Source organism: Ranitomeya variabilis, chromosome 5 (genome assembly GCF_051348905.1).
Source record: "Ranitomeya variabilis isolate aRanVar5 chromosome 5, aRanVar5.hap1, whole genome shotgun sequence".
NCBI classification, from domain to species: Eukaryota; Metazoa; Chordata; class Amphibia; order Anura; family Dendrobatidae; genus Ranitomeya; species Ranitomeya variabilis.
In genome coordinates, this window is record NC_135236.1 from 628,585,117 (window position 1) to 628,605,982 (window position 20,866).

General features: G+C 44.9%; 1 protein-coding gene across 32 annotated transcripts in view; it reads left to right on the top strand.

Moving 5' to 3' along the window:
- Positions 1-20,866, top strand: part of LOC143776626 (protocadherin gamma-B1-like) — a 472,349-nt gene that overhangs the window by 425,592 nt on the left and 25,891 nt on the right. Inside the window, exon 1 of one of the 32 annotated variants that reach the window (XM_077266165.1) lies at positions 17,946-20,535. The exons of the other annotated variants lie outside the window; for them this stretch is intronic. Within the exon in view, the coding sequence (XP_077122280.1) occupies positions 18,106-20,535 (2,430 nt within the window). The 5' untranslated portion in view covers positions 17,946-18,105. Of the gene's footprint in view, positions 1-17,945; positions 20,536-20,866 lie in introns of those variants that run through there. 32 annotated transcript variants of the gene reach the window in all.

Sequence of the window (20,866 nt, forward strand, 5' to 3'; positions counted from 1 at the left end):
CTACTTTCCAAAATGGTGTCACTTGTGGGGGGTTTCAATGTTTAGGCACATCAGGGGCTCTCCAAACGCAACATGGCGTCCCATCTCAATTCCAGTCAATTTTGCATTGAAAAGTCAAATGGCGCTCCTTCCCTTCCGAGCTCTGCCCTGCGCCCAAACAATGGTTTACACCCACATATTGGGTATCAGCGTACTCAGGACAAATTGCACAACAATTTTTGGGGTCCAATTTCTTCTCTTACCCTTGGGAAAATAAAAAATTGGGGGCAAAAAGATCATTTTTGTGAAAAAATATGATTTTTTATTTTTACGGCTCTGCATTATAAACTTCTGTGAAGCACTTGTTGGGTCAAAGTGCTCACCACACATCTAGATAAGTTCCTTAGGGGGTCTACTTTCCAAAATGGTGTCACTTGTGGGGGGTTTCAATGTTTAGGCACATCAGGGGCTCTCCAAATGCAACATGGCGTCCCATCTCAATTCCAGTCAATTTTGCATTGAATAGTCAAATGGCGCTCCTTTCCTTCCGAGCTCTGCCATGCGCCCAAACAGTGGTTTACCCCCACATATGGGGTATCAGCGTACTCAGTACAAATTGTACAACAAATTTTGGGGTCTATTTTCTCCTGTTACCCTTGGTAAAATAAAACAAATTGGAGCTGAAATAAATTTTGTGTGAAAAAAAGTTAAATGTTTATTTTTATTTAAACATTCCAAAAATTCCTGTGAAACACCTGAAGGGTTAATAAACTTCTTGAAAGTGGTTTTGAGTACCTTGAGGGGTGCAGTTTTTAGAATGGTGTCACACTTGGGTATTTTCTATCATATGAGACCCCTCAAAATGACTTCAAATGAGATGTGATCCCTAAAAAAAAATGGTGTTGTAAAAATGAGAAATTGCTGGTCAACTTTTAACCCTTATAACTCCGTCACAAAAAAAAATTTTGGTTCCAAAATTGTGCTGATGTAAAGTAGACATGTGGGAAATGTTACTTATTAAGTATTTTGTCTGTGATTTAAGGGCATAAAAATTCAAAGTTGGAAAATTGTGAAATTTTCAAAATTTTCGCCAAATATTCGTTTTTTTCACAAATAAATGCAAGTTATATCGAAGAAATTTTACCACTATCATGAAGTACAATATGTCACGAGAAAACAATGTCAGAATCGCCAAGATCCGTTGAAGCGTTCCAGAGTTATAACCTCATAAAGGGACAGTGGTCAGAATTGTAAAAATTGGCCCGGTCATTAACGTGCAAACCACCCTTGGGGGTGAAGGGGTTAAACTGCTGTTGTAAAATGAAAGGAGCACTGTGATTGGTTGCTCTGGGCAACAGACAACAAAAACAATTTTACTTTATAGATGGTTTTGAAAATATTGAAGGATGTATCCCAGCTTCTCTTTTGATAAGTCCTGTGACAATGTAGCAGGCGTCACACGAATGTGTCTGTCCATGTATAGGAGAATTATACCAGGATACATCTCTGTAAAAAAAACTATATGCAACACTGATATAGAGGAAAACAAAAATGTCACAGATGGAGTTTAGTTTCCTCTTATTGGTTCAGTATTTGGGGGGTTTCTGTTTCTGTTTTTTTAAAGCCTCAGGGTTTGGTTTTCTTATTTCACTGTTGGAAGTGTTGCAGCCGCCGTCTTCAGCTCTTCCCAGTACCGCTCCCATCTCATGCCACCATCTTGTGACCACAACTTCTGACGGACCAGAAGTCATAGGTAAAGGTCATACACGTTCAGTGTAAAGCCACATTCACACGTTCAGTATTTTACCTCAGAATTTGTAAGCCAAAACCAGGAATGGGTGATAAATACAGAAGTCGTGACGTGTTTATATTATACCTTTCCTCTGATTGTTCCACTCCTGGTTTTGGCCTACAAATACTGAGGTAAAAAATGCACCAAATAGTGAACGTGTGAATGTGGCCTTAGTCTGAGGGCCTCATTCTGGCTCCCATAGACTTACATTGAGTTGTAGCTCGCGGCTGGCCGAGCAAGCACTGGAGAGATCCAATAGGTCAAAAACTCCTGGAGACCGTCCAGAGCGGTGCCGATAAAAGATGAAGACAGTGACTGCTAGCTATGTTTAAGACTTGACGTAGGGAACTAATATTAGTGACACCACTTCAATACAAAACTGCTGGAGTGGTGCTTTAAAATAAAACCTCTATAGATACCACATAAAGGAGAATTTATCAACAGACTTGCAAAAGTTTTTTTTTGCATAAAAAAGTTTCTTATTTACCATAATGTTCTCTACTTTTTTCATCCCTCAAAACTCTTAAAAAGTGGCAGTGTGACCAGAAAGTAGGGAACCTTCCCCATGGGTATTTGATACCTGGGTGCACTTTATTTCCCTTGCTACCATCTATTTAGGTCATTTTCTGGACATGATTTTCCATAGTATATAATACTTATTCCCTGGTTTGAATTTGCATTGTTATTTATTTACTGATTGTTACCCGCACTTTACTAAGTGCAGGTAACAATTTTATTATTTTGTTATTTATTATTATTATTATTATTATTATTATTATTATTATTTTCGCAGTTTTTTTCTTTCCCTTTATATCTTTGGTGTCCTTGTTATATCATTTTCCCACATGGTCTATATCCGTCCAGACCGGAGGTTTGAGTTGTTTTCTCTACGGTGATTGTTTGTTACAATGTGGCTTTCTTATTATTTTAAGATGTTTGTTGTTTGTTGGTCTTAATAGATATTTCCTGCTTTTAGAAGTGCAGAAGTGCCTTTATCTTTCTCCTCTTTTTTGTGTATTATATTTTTTTTTACTGGCCAGCACTGTAGATTTATTGCTACTTGACTTTTAGATTTATTTATTATTTTATTATTTATTATTTATTTACTAGATTTATTATAACAAATTTGGCACATTAAATACCAAATCTAAACCTAAATAGAAATCGTAGATATCATTTTCTGTCCTCAATAAAGCACAAATTGCACCAAATTTATCCTAACTGAGCACATTTTGCTGCAATACAAATCAATCTAAGGCTGTGTTCACACAGAGTTTTTGCTGGGGTTTTTTTCTGAAGCCAATATCTGTTCTCTTGGCAATGAAAACGCCCTGTTTTTTTTAGGTGTGGATTACAGGTGTGCTTGGTCTACAGTAAAAGTCTAATAAAGTAAGTTTTACTCATCAATAACACTGCAAACATTCTGCTTTCTGTAAGGGCTGTCCCACACGTCCAGATAATTCCGGTACCGGAATAAATCGGTACCGGAGTTATCCGTGTCCGTGTGCCTGTGAACTCACGTAGGCCATACGTGCGGCACACGTGTGGACAGGTAGATCTTTATTTTAAACACTATTATTCATATTTTCTCTGCAGCAAACGCTGCTGCAGGGAACATATGAATCGCGGATTCAGCACCAGTGGGGGGACAGCGCTTACTGTAGCGCTGTCTCTGGCACGCCACACGGAGACCGTCCGTGTGAGGTGCGTGTTTTACACGGACCCATTGACTTTAATGGGTCCGTGTAATACGTGCGCTCCCACGAACACTGACATGTCTCCGTGTTTGGCACATGGAGACACGGTCCGCAAAAAATCAATGACATCCGAACAGATGCATTGATTTTAATGGGTCTACGTGTGTCAGTGTCTCCGGTACGTGAGGAAACTGTCACCTCACGTACCGGAGCCACTGACGTGTGAAACCAGCCTAAGCGTTTTCTCACTTTCTCAGTGCTTTGTATGGGTGAACAAAACGCTGCAAAAACACTGTAAGAATTGACATAATGCAGAGTTAAAAATCGCTGCAGTTTTCAAATTCATACGGGAAAAAAAGCGCAGGTGCATGGGATTTCTGAAATCTCATAGACTTTGATGGTACTGTAAAAAAACAGTTTTTAGTTTGTATAAAAAAGAAAAAAATGCTGCAAAAACACTGTGTGTGAACATAGCCTAATTCTTCATTTAGATGTCTATTTATTTGGGGGGTTGTGGGGGCGTAAAGCACATGAAATCAGTGTTCTCAATCAGATTTTCACCAGTTTATCTGTTTTTATCATGTTTCCTCATTTTCTCTCATATGCAAAAAAATAACGATGACGGTTCTCTAACTTCTATCAATCAGTGAACAGACAGCGCTAGGATGTAGATGTGGTCGCATCCAAGTTTTTCACATACCTAAACATTTGAATGAGTGAGTTTGATCCATGACTTGGATCAAAAAAGAACTTGTCTCCATATATTTTTTTTTAAAGCAAACACTTGATCTGTAAAACAATCACCTACATGTGAACAGTTCCATAGATTATAATGGGCATATGTTCTGTTCATAAAATACACAGAATACACGAAACTTGGACATCTGAATAAGGTCCAAGTGGTCTGTGCATAAAGGGTTTGGAGGAGTTTTTTGAAAATCGCTCAAAAAAGTTTGAAGGATTCATTCTACTCATTTCTGTTGTAAAAATGACTTGCTTTTCATATGTTCAGTTTTTTTAATGTTTTTTTTTTTCGCTAAAGACCTATAGAAGAAACATGTGACAAACTGACTTATCACTTAAGCCGTTGAATAGTAAGTATCAAGAGGGCTATGAAACGATGTAGTAGTGGAAAAATTATTCTCTTTCCATATGTCCATATTAATATCAGTGGTAATTTTTTTTTGCTGGATAACTATTTATAAGGGCTCGGTCACACTGGCATATAACTCGGACGAATGCTATGCGATGTTTCATCGGATAGTACTCGCCCCAATGTTATACTATGAAGCAGAGACGACTAGTGTTTAATTTCTCATGCCGAGTCGGCATGAGAAAAAAACTCTGCATGCTGTGATTGGCATTGTATATCGGACGGTAATCACTCATACAAGTCTATGGGTGGGTTTAAAACATCAGACTGCACTTGGATGTCATCCAAGTGCAGTGTGATTCCTGCGGACATCGGCAATGCAGGAGATGTAGAAATTAATTTTCCGTCTCTTCTGCACCGGTGTTGTGATTTTGTAATGTGAGAGGATCAGAGCCGAGGGTCATTAGCATATCGCATCTGATGTTTTACGCTAATGTGACCCTGGCCTAGGAATTGTATATGGGTACATCACTTTTTGTACTAACAGCTAGTAAAGCACAGTCATTTTATCTGTTTTTTCTGCACTACATATCAATATCTGTCTATACTGATCAAATATTTATAATTTTCATTTACTAAAGTGTCCATAAAACATAAAGTACGTAGAGATACTTAATGGCTTGATATGTCCCTCGCTGCATGTCACTTCCACCTGTCTAGCGTTCATCTGGCCAGCCAGCACAGTAAAGATATTCCCAAGCAGGTATATAAAGAAGTTGTAAAGTAAAACAATACTTGTGACTAATACAATCCTTAACACGTCCCCTTCTCTAGTACATGTCTATGCCCAATGATTTGCAGGACTGATATTATATACTAATGATATTAAAGATTAAGAAAATTTGTTTACAAAAAAAATTGGATTTTCTTAAAGGGAACATGTCATGTGAAAAAACGCTATTAACCTGCTGATATGGGGTTAATGTGCAGGTTAGGGAGGGACTTTATTCTTCTTGGCAACATTTGGGTTTCAGTAATAAGGTGGAGCCGGTGTAGGTTCAGTCACCACTGACAGCTCGTACATCATTAGGGCCGGCTGTCAGTCAGTGTCGGCTGTCAGTCAGTGCTGGGGACATGATTACAGCCACCACTCTCTATGCACAGAGAGGTGACTGAACCTGCGCCAGCGCCAACCCTGTGATTGAAATACGAACACTACCGGAAGGAATAAAGTTAATTTCCTCCTGGCAGCGGGGCCCTAAGTGCTGACACTGGGCAGGTTCAGAATACCATTAAGCTGCAGATTAACCCCATTTCCGAAGGTTAATAGGGAAGAGGTTAAAGCATGCACCATTCGAGGCGCTGGCAAGGCTTTGGGTGATGCACGTCATAACACCTACAGAAGACTCGGCGCAGAGCGAAGATGTCTGAAGTGGATGTCGCACACCAAAGGAAGGAAGAAAGAAGTGGCCAAACGGAGAGGACCAGGCGATGGGCTGTGGTGGTGGATCAGGGGTAGCGGTGAGGTAAGTAGACATTTTTTTATTTTACACCATGTTTATTATGATCTAGCAGAGACCCCACCACATACATCAGACAAATTCAGAGCAAATCTCATTTCTCTGTAAAATCCTAGCGAACTGCTGAATTTAAGTATAGTCAGATTCGCTTATCTCTACGAACAATGCCAAGTCTGGTAATATGCACTATGGTCATTGTTGCCGAGTCATATACAAATTTCGGGATTATTACGTAATACTGCATGATTTTACAATTATATTTTCCATTTTAGTTCAAACTACTCATAAGCAGGAGCAAAGGCAGTGGCATATTCCTAAGAAAGATAAAAGGTATTTTAGAATCCATGACACACCACGCTCCTCTTAAAGGGAATGTGCTATCAGAAAATGACCTACTATCTAAATCAGGTTTTTGTTAAATGTATTTTTCTTTTTCTTTCACTTATTTTCTGTTAATATCAGAATCTGTAAAAAAAAAGATCTTTTAGCACTGGCCACTACGGCTATTCTATATTCATACCCCTGTTCTTCCAGGAAATCTACACGTTGATTAAGTCATTAAGAGCAATAGACTGACTAAAACCCTATGAATTGTATAAAAGCATCTAATGAGCATGTGTAAAGGTCCTCGTGAAGGGAGGAAGAGCAGGGTCGGCTGTGACATCACCTGTTGTGACTGGTGGATCCTGTGTTATCAGCTGTGTATAGAAGTGTTACCTGTCATTGTAACTCCGCCTCTGATGATAATGTGGCTGCTGAAAAATTTCTGCAAAGAACAGGAATAAGACAAATATTTTGTATAAGAAAAATATTGACACAAAATTGATTTAAACAATTGATCATTTTCTGATTATACATTCTTTGCAAGCTTGGAAGTTGTTTTAGGTGTTAACCCCTTCATGACCTTGGGATTTTTCGTTTTTCTTTGTTCGTTTTTCACTCCCCTCCTTCCCAGAGCCATAACTTTTTTATTTTTCCGTCAAAGGGCTTATTTTTTTGCAGGACGAGTTTTACTTTTGAACGACATCATTGGTTTTAGCATGTCGTGTACTAGAAGACGGGAAAAAAATTCCAAGTGCAGTGAAATTGCAAAAAAAGTGCAGTCCCACACTTGTTTTTTGTTTGGCTTTTTTGCTAGGTTCACTAAATGCTAAAACTGACCTGCCATTATGATTCTCCAGGTCACTACGAGTTCATAGACACCTAACATGACTAGGTTATTTTTTTACCTAAGTGGTGAAAAAAAAATTCCAAACTTTGCAAAAAAAAAAAAAAGCGCCATTTTCCGATACTCGTAAAATTCGGTTGAGGGCTTATTTTTTGCGTGCCGAGCTGGCGTTTTTAATGATAGCATTTTGGTGCAGATACGTTCTTTTGATCGCCCGTTATTGCATTTTAATGCAATGTCGCGGCGACCAAAAAAACGTAATTCTGGCGTTTCAAATTTTTTTCTCGCTACGCCGTTTAGCAATCAGATTAATGCTTTTTTTTTTATTGATAGATCGGGCGATTCTGAACATGGCGATACCAAATATGTGTAGGTTTGATTTTTTTTTAAATTAATTTATTTTGATTGGGGCGAAAGGGGGGGTGATTTAAACTTTTATATTTTTTTTTTATTTTTTTCACATTTTTTTAACTTTTTTTTTAACTTTTGCCATGCTTTAATAGCCTCCATGGGAGGCTAGAAGCAGGCACAGCACGATCGGCTCTGCTACATAGCAGCGATCTGCTGTTCACTGCTATATAGCAGAAAATCAGGTGTGCTGTGAGCGCCGACCACAGGGTGGCGCTCACAGCTACCGGCGATCAGTAACCATAGAGGTCTCAAGGACCTCTATGGTTACAATACTGAAGCATCGCCGACCTCCGATCATGTGACGGGGGTCGGCGATGCCGTCATTTCCGGCCGCCCGGCCGGATGCGGTAGTTAAATGCCGCTGTCTGCGTTTGACAGCGGCATTTAACTAGTTAATAGGCGCGGGCAGATCGCGATTCTGCCCGCGCCTATTGCGAGTGCAGCACCCCAGAGTCCTGGTTGTTGCAGTACTGTGGCTCCGCCACTATGGGGAGCTGTGGTACGTCTGATTGCACTAAAGGAGTTTCTCTGACCAGGTACACTCACACCACACTTCACACTCCGGCCACCAGGGGGGGTGGTCCTATCTAGTAGGCCACTCCTCACGACTCTGGTAAAACTGGGGGTTGGACAGGAAGACAGGGAGAAGTAGCTGGGAAGAGCTAGTGAGAGGACCTGTCAGGGATGGGATCCTGGCAGACTCCTCAGAGCAGAACTAACCAGTAAACAACGGGAATACAGAAAAGGAGAAATACCAGAAGGGGTCCTGCTGCTAGACCGAGGCAACATCCTTCTGAGGCGCAAATAGTCGGTGGCCGGAACGCCGAGCAAGTAAGAGACTTTAAGTACATTGCAAACCACGGCAGGACAGCTAATTACAGGTTGGCTGTCTCACTTAACACCTAAGCAGACAACGGAGGCAGCTGTGGGAGAGGGGCGACTCTAGGGTCCCGGAAGAACTCCAGGCCTACCCCGTCATACGGGTGCGTCCTACCATATCATCTGGAGGACGGAGAAAGAACAGTAGAGACAGAAAGAAACAGTTGTGAGGACTATCCCGGGAGCTCAGCAGGGAAGAACTACAACACACAGCGCTAGAAGGTAGATACTGATTCCCACCTGTAAGGAGGAACTCCTGATGTGTCGTTGGACCGGCCGGTCTCTGAAAACCCAGTTAACAGCGCTCTGGACTGAGGTCTCCAACATCTTCAGTAAAGAGGTAAAGAGACTGCAACCTGGTGTCCTCATTATTTACCGCGACCTGCACCGTTACAACACCACTTATTGCACCGGACGTCCCCCACTGACAGACAGGGCCACGGACCGGGTCTAGCCACCGTGACAACCCCAGGACTGAGATCTCAGAGGCCCGGCTCCGGGTACCCCTCGGCCCTGCGGCGGTGTGGGGGCGCGCCGCAACTTGGCGTCACGAACAGGATCTACTTAAGCCTGAAGAATCAGGTCATGTGTGCCTTGGAACCGTGATTTATCGTGCTTGGACTGTACTTTATTGAGAGAACTGTGTGCTACTGCTTGCCGCGGAGAGTTACCGCCAAAATTCGCCATTGCCGCGCGCGGAGGGAGGCGCCTTAGCTACGTGGGCGGGATCAGCCAAAAGAAGCGCGGAACGGAAAGCGCGGTAAGGCGCCAATCCCGGAAGAGGAACTCCGACCCCCAGCAGGTTAGTGGGAGGAAGGGACAGCCATGTCTGAGTCGGGAGGAGAGGAGGTGGCGGTCGCAGCCGCGGACGCAGGGGCAGCTCCGGTCCCCGCAGCGGGCGAAGCCGCAGCCCTAATACCGCCACTGGCTGCCGCAGGGCCCGCTGCCCCCATCAGCCAGTCGGACACCGCCGCTAACGCAAAAGCCATAATGCCCTTCTCCATGCCCTACCTGCCCGGAGCGACCTGGCTCCCACGATACTCTGGGGAGGCGCATACATTCACTGACTTTAAAGAAGGGCTCTGCAGCCTGCTCGAGTTCTATCCCCTAACCGAGCCCCAGAAAGTCCATATGATAACCGGCCAACTCTTTGGGGCGGCTCTTAGAGAATTGAAATCCTGGCCCGCTGAGGATAAAGGAACTGCACAACAGATTTTTGCCAAGCTTAAAGCCACCTTTGATACTCGCACTGCTACAGAAATTAAACTGATTTTTTATGGATGCAAACAAAGGTCACAGGATAGCTTGCGGGACTATGCCCTTAATCTCCAGGAAGCGATGCGGGCCATTAAGCAGAGTGACCCCGGCAGCATGCAGGATGAAGATAAAATCCTGAAGGAGCGGTTCATTGAGGGGCTCCTGTGCAGTCACCAGCGGGGCCAATTGCACTTCCTGGCTATGCAAAATCCAGACTTGACTTTTGTGCAGTTTAAAGATAAAGCTATCCAGGCATTGCAGGAGCGACAGCCCAGCCGCGCAGTAACACCCAGGCGCCCCGCTCTCACCTACCACCAGGAGGTGGCATCGGATACCCCAGTTGCCGCGGAGGCCGACGCCCAGAGCTTCGAGGACGACTCCCCCGCAGGACTTCGGCTCCAGATGCAAGAGCTAACTAAGAGCGTCGCTGCCCTGGCCCGGACGGTGCAGTCCCTACAGGAGGCCCCCAAAGAGAAGATCCAGTTGGCTTCCAGCCCGGAGGATGTCCCTTGGATGCGACAGAGGAGGACTCCGCCGACCAGGAGCCGGCCCGACGACTGCTTCCACCAGGATGGACGACCCATCTGCCGCCGCTGTCACCAGGTGGGCCATCTTGCAAGGTACTGTCCTTTAAACGAGCAACCCCTGGGGCAAAGGGCCAACCCCCAGGAGTAGGACGGTCAGGCCCGCAGCATTGGAGAACCAAGTATATTGGAGGACGACCAGTTCTCCCTGTAGTGATTGATGGAATCCCCTTGAATGCTTTGCTGGACACCGGTTCTCAGGTGACGACTATACCTTACGTGCTCTACAAACGGTATTGGGAGGACGCTGATATTACTCGTGGCCCTGACGATGATTTCACCATAATCGCCAGTAATGGTCAGCCGTTGCCACAAGTGGGGTATAAGGAGGTCACCATCAAAGTGGGGCGGGTGGAATTGAAAGCCCAAGGGATTGTGATTGTAGATATTGATCGTCGAGAATGTAATCCCATGATGACTCTTGGTACTAATGTTATAGAAAATTGTCTTGCAGAAGTGATTGTTTTGTTGCAACAGGTGGCAGAAAACGCTGGCCACAGTGAGCAACGTGCCCTGCAGAAGGAAATCAGAGCTCTGATGCAGAGACAGCAGGTAGAGCTGACTGGTGGTGAGATTGGTCGTGTCACTGTAAGTGATTCAAACCCCATCGCGATACCTCCCAAGAGTGAAATGTTAATATGGTGTCGAGCAGCCATAGGCCTCAGGGGTAGGGACTACCAGGCCTTGGTAGAACCTGTATATTCAGACAATAGGCCTACTGTTCTGACAGCCCGGGGGGTGGTCGACGTCCGACAGGGGAGAGTGCCCGTACGTGTCCTCAATTGTGGGGAGGAAGAGGTCCACCTAACCAAGTATACCACGCTCGCCAAACTGTTCACTGTCAATAATAGTGTAATACAGACACCTGGACCCTTGGTCCCGTCAAACGTGGCGGAGAACAAAGGTTCTGCAGAGCACTCGAAAGACTGGTGTCGGGAATTGCATGTGGGCACTGACTCTACCCCATCTCATCAAATACAGGGGGCTTACAGGGTAGTACACGAGTACGAGCAGGTATTCAGCAAACACCCCTCAGATTTTGGGCAGGTGAAAGGGATCCAACATCACATCCCCACGGGAGATCACCGACCCATAAAAGAGAGATATCGCCCTGTACCCCCAGCTCATTACCAGTGTGCCAAGGACATGTTGCGGGAAATGAAGGAGGCTGGGGTGGTGAGAGACAGCTGTAGCCCCTGGGCAGCTCCGTTAGTCCTCGTTAAAAAGAAAGATGGTACAATGAGGATGTGTGTTGATTACAGGCAGTTGAATCGCATTACACATAAGGACGCATACCCACTGCCCAGGATAGAGGAATCTCTGGCTGCTTTAAAATCTGCTAACTACTTCTCTACCTTAGATCTCACCAGTGGGTACTGGCAGGTTCCTGTGGCGGAGGCGGACAAAGAGAAGACGGCCTTCACGACGCCAATGGGCCTCTGTGAGTTCAACTACATGCCCTTCGGATTGTGCAATGCTCCCGGAACGTTCCAGAGGATGATGGAGAGCTGCCTGGGACACCTGAACTTTGAAACCGTACTGCTATATCTGGATGACGTCATAGTCTTCTCTAAAACCTACGAAGACCATCTGAAGCACCTGGCCGAGGTGTTCGAAGCCTTGTCCAACTTCGGCCTAAAAGTGAAACCGTCCAAGTGTCATCTGCTGAAACCTAAAGTGCAGTACCTGGGCCATGTGGTGAGCGCTGAAGGAGTGGCCCCAGACTCCGACAAGGTCACAGTGATCAAGGACTGGCCAAAGCCCAGTGACCTCCACGAAGTCCGGCAGTTCCTCGGGTTGGTAGGTTACTATCGGAGATTCATTAAGGATTTCACCAAGAAGGCCGCACCCTTGCAAAATCTGCTGGTGGGCCAACCAAAGAAGACCAAGGGGAGGAAAACCCCCTTTGATTGGAACGAAGAGCTGGAGGAATCCTTCACCTGTTTGAAGTCGGCACTGACGGGAGAAGAGATACTGGCTTACCCCGAATACGATCAACCGTTTGTGCTGTACACAGATGCCAGTAATGTGGGATTAGGAGCCGTGCTGTCCCAGGTTCAGAACGGCAAAGAAAGGGTGATCGCTTACGCCAGCAGGAAACTCCGTCCCACGGAAAGGAACCCTGACAACTACAGTTCCTTCAAACTGGAATTCCTTGCCCTTGTCTGGGCAGTGACATAGAGATTTAAGCACTACCTGGCCTCTGCGAAATTCACCGTCTTCACGGACAACAATCCGCTAACGCATCTGGATACTGCCAAACTCGGGGCTTTGGAACAGCGGTGGATGGCCCGGCTGTCCAACTATGATTTCACCATCAAATATCGGGCAGGACACCAGAATGCCAATGCCGATGCTCTGTCCCGAATGCCCAATCTACCAGAAGTGGGAGAAGACCCGGAGGCACTTGAAGAGGTGGAGCTGCCTGCCTTCCATCGCCCCAAAGCCACTCAGAACTCTCACCATGTGAAGAACAGGCACAAGAACCAACCGGATGCCACGCTGAATCCCCTGCCCCACCACGGATGGGCAGAAACCCAGGATAGTGACCCCGCGGTCCGTCAGGTGAAGGAACTCTTGACGCAGGCTGGGTTGCACCCTGGCCCAGATGATCCACAAGAAACTCAACAGCTGTGGAAGGGGAGAAGCAAACTGTTTATCCATGATGGCAAGTTGTGCAGGAGGAGCATCGACCCACGTACTCATGAATTGGTGTGGCAGATAGTGGTGCCAAGGCGAGATGCGCCCATGGTTCTGGGAGCCTACCATGATGGAGCCGGACACTTCGGATGGAGGAAGCTGGAGAAGCTGCTCCGAGGGAGGTTCTATTGGATTGGCATGAAGAGAACCATTGAGAAGTGGTGTCGAGAGTGTGGTCCGTGTAGTCTGCGAAGGAAGGACCGTGACAGTCAACGGGCTCCCCTGCGGCCTATCATCACCAAACGGCCGCTCGAACTGGTCGCGCTGGATCATGTGAAGCTGACGCCTAGCCGGTCGGGCTATATCTACGCCCTTACCATCGTGGACCACTACTCCAGGTTTTTGGTGGTTGTGCCTGTCAAGGATCTAACAGCTAGGACTGCCGCCAGGGCCTTCCAGCAGCACTTTTGTAGACCCCATGGCTACCCAGAGAAAGTACTGACCGATCAGGGGCCTGCATTCGAAGCGGAAGTGTTTCAAGAATTCTGCCAGTTGTACGGGTGTAAGAAGATCAGAACTACACCGTACCACCCCCAAACCAACGGGATGTGCGAGAAGATGAACCAGGTAGTAATCGATTTATTGAAGACCTTGCCTGTGGAGGAACGGAACCTGTGGCCGACAAAGTTGCCTGACTTGGTGGATATGTACAACCACATCCCAGTAAGTTCCACCAACTGTACTCCAGCGTACCTGATGCGAGGAAGGTCTAGTCGGTTACCCGTTGATCTGGACATGGGGGTCCTAGTACCCGAAGATACCTCGCCGGAGGCAGATTGGGATACAGAAAGGCAGCGAAGATACCGCGAAGTACAGGAGTGTGTGGAGAGAAGTCTCGCCCAGGCTAGGCAGAAACAAGAAAGGGACTACAATCAACACGCTCCTGCGATTCCCCTGTCACCTGGTGAGCAAGTGCTTAAACGAAAGAGGAGGTTACACAAGCTTGATGACCAATGGGAAGCGGAACCGTATACCATCTTGCCATCCGACTTCGACAACACTAAGGTCTGTCTCATCAGCAAGGACAGAGGGGAGACCTCGACAGCGGTATCCAGGGATCACCTTAAGGTCTGCCCCGATAAGTTGAAAGAGAGGGGCACGGCCCCAGAAATCTCCCCGCCGGTAGAAAAGGAGAAGATGTTCCATACTGTCCTTGGTGACTTTCCCCAGTCCTGGACTCAGATAAATCAGGCCATCGCGGTACCTGTTCTAACGTTTCCACAGCCGGACCCACCAGAAACAACGGTGGTACCAGATCATCCGGCCCCGCAACCTCAACAAGCCTTGCCTGAAGAAGCCATGCCAACCGTTGAACCGGCAAATCCTCCCTCTGCTATCAGTGAGCCTGCCGTACCCACTGTTGATAGCAGCAGCTCTGAGAGCCCCAACCTGCCAGTGCTACCCAGACTCACTAGAAGTGTAGTTAGAAGACAGCGCACTACACCAGCGGTAGCAAGCATAGCGGGCCCTGTTAGGCCAATAGCAACCCCTGCGTTGCGAAGGTCCACACGCAGCACTCAAAATCAAACTCCCCTCCGCTACAAACTTTGGAGGTATTAATAAGGGCTGCTATTTAATTGAAAATGTTGTATATATATCTTTTTGTTACAGGTTTTTAAATGGACAATAGAGTAATGGACGGTTAATTGCTCAAAAACTTTCAAAAAGGGGGGCCCCTTTGTTTACCCGGGGTCCCCGCTGTTTCAATCACTGAACTGAGAGTCATAAACTGTGCATGACCTAACTTTTGCAACGTTCAAGAATCCTCACCTCCCGTAAAGGGAAGCCTTGTTATGTTCAATTGTTATGCTATTTCAAAAGTTTGTGTGTTTCCTGTTAACATGTATTATTGTTCTTGTTTTCCCAGTCCCGGAGTACTGGATTTAACCGGGGGGGAGTGCAGCACCCCAGAGTCCTGGTTGTTGCAGTACTGTGGCTCCGCCACTATGGGGAGCTGTGGTACGTCTGATTGCACTAAAGGAGTTTCTCTGACCAGGTACACTCACACCACACTTCACACTCCGGCCACCAGGGGGGGTGGTCCTATCTAGTAGGCCACTCCTCACGACTCTGGTAAAACTGGGGGTTGGACAGGAAGACAGGGAGAAGTAGCTGGGAAGAGCTAGTGAGAGGACCTGTCAGGGATGGGATCCTGGCAGACTCCTCAGAGCAGAACTAACCAGTAAACAACGGGAATACAGAAAAGGAGAAATACCAGAAGGGGTCCTGCTGCTAGACCGAGGCAACATCCTTCTGAGGCGCAAATAGTCGGTGGCCGGAACGCCGAGCAAGTAAGAGACTTTAAGTACATTGCAAACCACGGCAGGACAGCTAATTACAGGTTGGCTGTCTCACTTAACACCTAAGCAGACAACGGAGGCAGCTGTGGGAGAGGGGCGACTCTAGGGTCCCGGAAGAACTCCAGGCCTACCCCGTCATACGGGTGCGTCCTACCATATCATCTGGAGGACGGAGAAAGAACAGTAGAGACAGAAAGAAACAGTTGTGAGGACTATCCCGGGAGCTCAGCAGGGAAGAACTACAACACACAGCGCTAGAAGGTAGATACTGATTCCCACCTGTAAGGAGGAACTCCTGATGTGTCGTTGGACCGGCCGGTCTCTGAAAACCCAGTTAACAGCGCTCTGGACTGAGGTCTCCAACATCTTCAGTAAAGAGGTAAAGAGACTGCAACCTGGTGTCCTCATTATTTACCGCGACCTGCACCGTTACAACACCACTTATTGCACCGGACGTCCCCCACTGACAGACAGGGCCACGGACCGGGTCTAGCCACCGTGACAACCCCAGGACTGAGATCTCAGAGGCCCGGCTCCGGGTACCCCTCGGCCCTGCGGCGGTGTGGGGGCGCGCCGCACGAGCACATGTCAGCTGTTGAAAACAGCTGACATGTCCCGGCTTTGATGCGGGCTCACCGCCGGAGCCCGCATCAAAGAGGGGCTTCTGACCTTGGACGTACTATCCCGTCCGAGGTCAGAAAGGGGTTAAAATGAGCCTTGGTATACTGAGTAATCTATGGAGATACCATAAGATCATACTATGTGCTTGGAGGCCATGGCTGAGTTGCTGAGATGAAAATTTTGCAGGGGCATTGTTATGTGGCACAACCATCACAGCAAGGAAGGTCTTTGAAGAGGCAGGATTTTGGCTTTGGGCCCATCATATCCTGCCTGAATGGTAGTTATGGCTTTATAAACAATTTGCACTATCTGGTATCATTCTGTTTGAGTTCTTCATATGTGCTTGTTTGCCTTCATGACTGATGTTTTAAGTGCATGTTACATATTGACAGCAGCAGTGCTTTACAAGTTGCTTTAGTGATGCTGCTGCAAAGTGCTTCGACATATTGATTAGAATATTTAGCTTTGTTATTTTTTTGCATTCAATATAAATGAGAAAATGCAGTTAAAAAAATGCTTTCTGTCATTCTATATGAAATGCAATGAATTACTAGGAGATTTATGATGTAGATTGAAGATAAATTTGTAGTGGATGCATAGATACACAATATGAATTATCTATATTACTATATAATTAATATAATAAAGAAAAAATAACAAGCACGTCCGTTCGGTGAAAAAACATATGAGTTATTTTTTATTTTCACACATGCAATAATACAAAAAGAGCCGTAAAATCGCTCGTGTTTTCTTGCAGTTTCTAACGCGTTTCTAAAAGCAGTTGTTTACACGGTGGCTTAGGGCAAATGCATGTGATTTTTTTGCTCTTTTTGCATATGTGGCAATAAAGAATCTATATAATCTATAGAATTTTTAATAAAATGGACTTCCCGGTTAATTTTCCTTTATTCTGCGTTAAATGATGATCACAAATTACCATGCACAGAGAAGAATGTATACACAGGTGGCGAGCTGAGTATATTTTCCTACTGCATAATTAAAATAATATATATAGTTGATATATATGTATATATATATATATATATATATATATATATATATATATATATATATATGAATTTGGACTCCTTACCGTCCATCGCCACATTATGTATCTCTAACAAATCCTGAGTACATTTTGAGCCATGATATATGTAGAACTATACTGAAGGTAGCAGTGGGCTCCCCAACCTCCTGCGCAGGTCGTAGATATGGTATGTCCACCCCTGGTAGTAAATATATCAACAGAATATACTTAAAGGGCTTGTAAGCTTTCAATTATAATTTGCTCCTCATTGCATTTTGTTTAAAAAGAAAAAACTCACTATAAAAATAATTTTATTTATATAGCACTTATTTACAGTTAAGCACTATACTCACCTTTTTCGCCCAGTTCCCGGGGTCAGGCATGGGCTGCGGTGATGAGCCATTCCGCCAGCGCAACAGCCAATCCGTCTACACCGGAATGCCCCTCGAAGAGCTGCTGAGCTCATTGATTGGCTGACCTGCTGTCAAGGTGACATAAACACATACCCGGAGCAGTGGCGGAGAAATTGGCGGTGGACCTGGCAAAGATGAATGCAGAATTTTTTGTTTTAATTGAACAAAATGAAGCAAGGCAAATATTATATTTGAAAATTAACAATTCCTTTAAAGATTCTATATGTCTTAGTTAACTATCTCCTATTTGAATTATTCCACAATGTGTCATACATGATCATTGTATAAAGTGCATGTGTGATCGCCTAGTATAAATGACTGAGCCATGCTACAAAAGTAACTTATGTATGGAAATCTGAGACAGATGAACTAGATAATGGATTATTTCAAATAGGATAATGCGTATATTAAAGCAGCAGAACTGCAATTCCGAGGTGAGCCACTGCATGTCGCTGTTGCCCACTATGGTGACATTGTTAGACGTGCAGGACCGTTGGAGTTTCCAGTAAATACACAGAACAGACTACAGAAAGACATCCTCCTGTGATACACGGGCTTGTAAGGCTCACAAACACAGTGGCTCCTACAATTCATCCTGATCCATCACTCGTAGACGTGGAGGAGATTTCTGCTGCACTTTGGGGACAGATCACAACTTTTCACAATGGTTCTCCAGGAATACAGGGGCAGAAGAAGTTGGAGTACAATGGATTGGCAAGTACTATGCTTTGTGTTACTCTGTTGTGGGCTTCGGGCTATTTCTGCTCAGCTTCGTTATTCTATTCCTGAAGAGACAAAGAAAGGCTTTTTGGTAGGAACAATTGCTAAAGACTTGGGTCTGAACGTCAAGCAGTTGGCAATGAGGAAATTTCACCTCTCCTCTGAAGATGCAGAGAATTTCTTTCATATTAACGTAGAAGATGGCAACCTCTATGTCTCAGATAGGATAGACCGGGAGACTGTTTGCGAGACGGCATCCAGTTGTTTCCTAAGCCTGGAAGCTGTGCTTGAAAATCCTTTGTCTGTGTTTCCAGTGACGGTTGAAATCCAGGATATTAATGATAATCCTCCTGTGTTTTCCAAGAGCGTTATTAATTTAGAAATAAGTGAGTTGACCCATCCCGGTACAAAATTTATACTTGTAAATGCAGTGGATCTAGATGCTGGAATTAACTCTTTGCAAAGCTACAAAATCTCTGAAAACAATTATTTCAATCTGCGTGAAAAAATAAGTAACGATGGAAGAAGATACCCGGAGCTGGTGTTACAGAAGATGCTGGACAGAGAGCAGCAGTCCTCCTATGAAATTATTCTAACTGCTCTGGATGGAGGTCAGCCTGTAAAGACTGGGACAGCTGTCATTAAAATAAGTGTCAGCGATATAAATGATAATCCTCCATTATTCACAAAAGAACTGTACCAGGTGAGCATGGCTGAAAATGCCCCTGTCAATTCCCTGGTGTTGCAGCTGGATGCCACCGATGGAGATGAAGGTATAAATGGACAGATTACCTATTCCTTCAGCCATATCAACAAAATAGCTCAACAAGTTTTCTCAATAGATCCCACGACTGGAGAAATTAGAACAAAGGGTCATCTGGATTTCGAGACTACCAAGAGCTATGATATGATCATTGAAGCCGAGGATGGAGGAGGCCTAGTCTCTCATGCCAAGGTGGTTGTGAAGATTATTGATGCAAACGACAATGCTCCTGAAATCATTCTTTCATCCATCTCCAACACATTACCAGAAGACGCATTACCGGGGACACTGGTGGCACTTATTAACATACATGATGTGGACTCAGGAGCAAATGGAGATATCTCCTGTAAAATCACAGGCTCATTGCCTTTTGAAATAATGTCATCATCTAGCAAGTATTATAGACTCCAAACATCAAATAGCTTGGACAGAGAAGATAATGACGTGTACAACATCACAATTACGGCCACAGATAGAGGATCTCCTCCGCTGTCCACCACTAAAACCATTAGGCTGGAGGTAACAGATGTGAACGATAATGCCCCTGTTTTTGACCAAGCAAGGTATGACGTGTACGTATCAGAGAATAAAGCAGCAGGTTCCTCACTCTTTTCAGTGCAGGCATCTGATCTGGACCTTAATGATAACAGTAAAATTAAGTATTCTATTATCAATGGCAATATAGGTGATGTACCAATATCATCGTTCCTTTCCATTAACTCTGAAACTGGAGACCTTTATGCTCAACGACTATTTGACTATGAACAGTTGAGGGAGCTTGAAGTTCAAATAATGGCTGAAGATAATGGAAGTCCTCAATTGTCCAGCACTGTTTCCACAAGGATATACGTTATAGATCAAAATGATAATCATCCCAAGATCCTATATCCCTCCAGTGGAAGAGGTGGGACAGCACAGTATGAGACAGTCCCTCGTTCTTCTCAGAAAGGTTATTTAGTAACCAAAGTGGTGGCAGTCGATGCCGATTCTGGACACAATGCCTGGCTCTCCTATGAGTTCCTGAGCAGTCCAGAACCGTCATCCTTTACCATTGGCCGGTACAGCGGTGAGATCAGAACCTCACGAACTTTTGAAGAGAAAGACCCATTGAAACACTCTGTAGTAGTGATTGTGAAGGACCATGGAAAACCTCCTCTTTCTGCCACTGCGACCCTAAATCTAGTAATCGCAGAAAATTTTCAACAAGATATTTCCAAGCTAAATACTGAATCGCAGAGCTCGGACTTTTCATCCAACTTGAACATCTATTTAGTAATAGCTTTGGCGGCCATATCTTTTCTGTTTACGTTGACTGTTATGGCTGCAATTATATCCAGATGGAGAAGATCAAAGTCAAGTCATCCTAAAACATTTGGCTACCTAACATCAGATATGTATTCTCAGGTTGGACCACGATTTCCAGTGAACTATGCAGCATCAACTCTGCCATATCCATGTGATATGTCCATAGCTGTGGACTCAACTGAAAATGAGTTTGCATTTCTCAAACCAGCACAGATTGCTCCAACAGAGAATCCTATCGAGTCTGACGATTCCGGGATTGGGATTAATGCGTTAAGTGACACGTCATCAACAGATCTGATTAAACAGGTAAAATAATTACAAGTGTATGTGAATAGAATATATGTATACACCAATATAAATCTTACTTAGGGGCAAATCAGTCGCATCAGTGTATTTATACTAGTTTTACGCCCCCCTGTCACTTTTTTAACATGTTCGAAAGTTTCTCTGAAACTTTTCTAATTAGTGTGGAGTAGAGATGAACGAATGGTGCAAGCAAACTGGCGTTGTTTTATGTGTGCATCACATTTGTATGCTGCTGATAGGGAAGGATTGTTATACTGTCAAGCTACACAAATCCGGTAGATAGCACATGGAGTAGAATATGCAATGGTCCATTGAGTCAAGACGTGTTCTT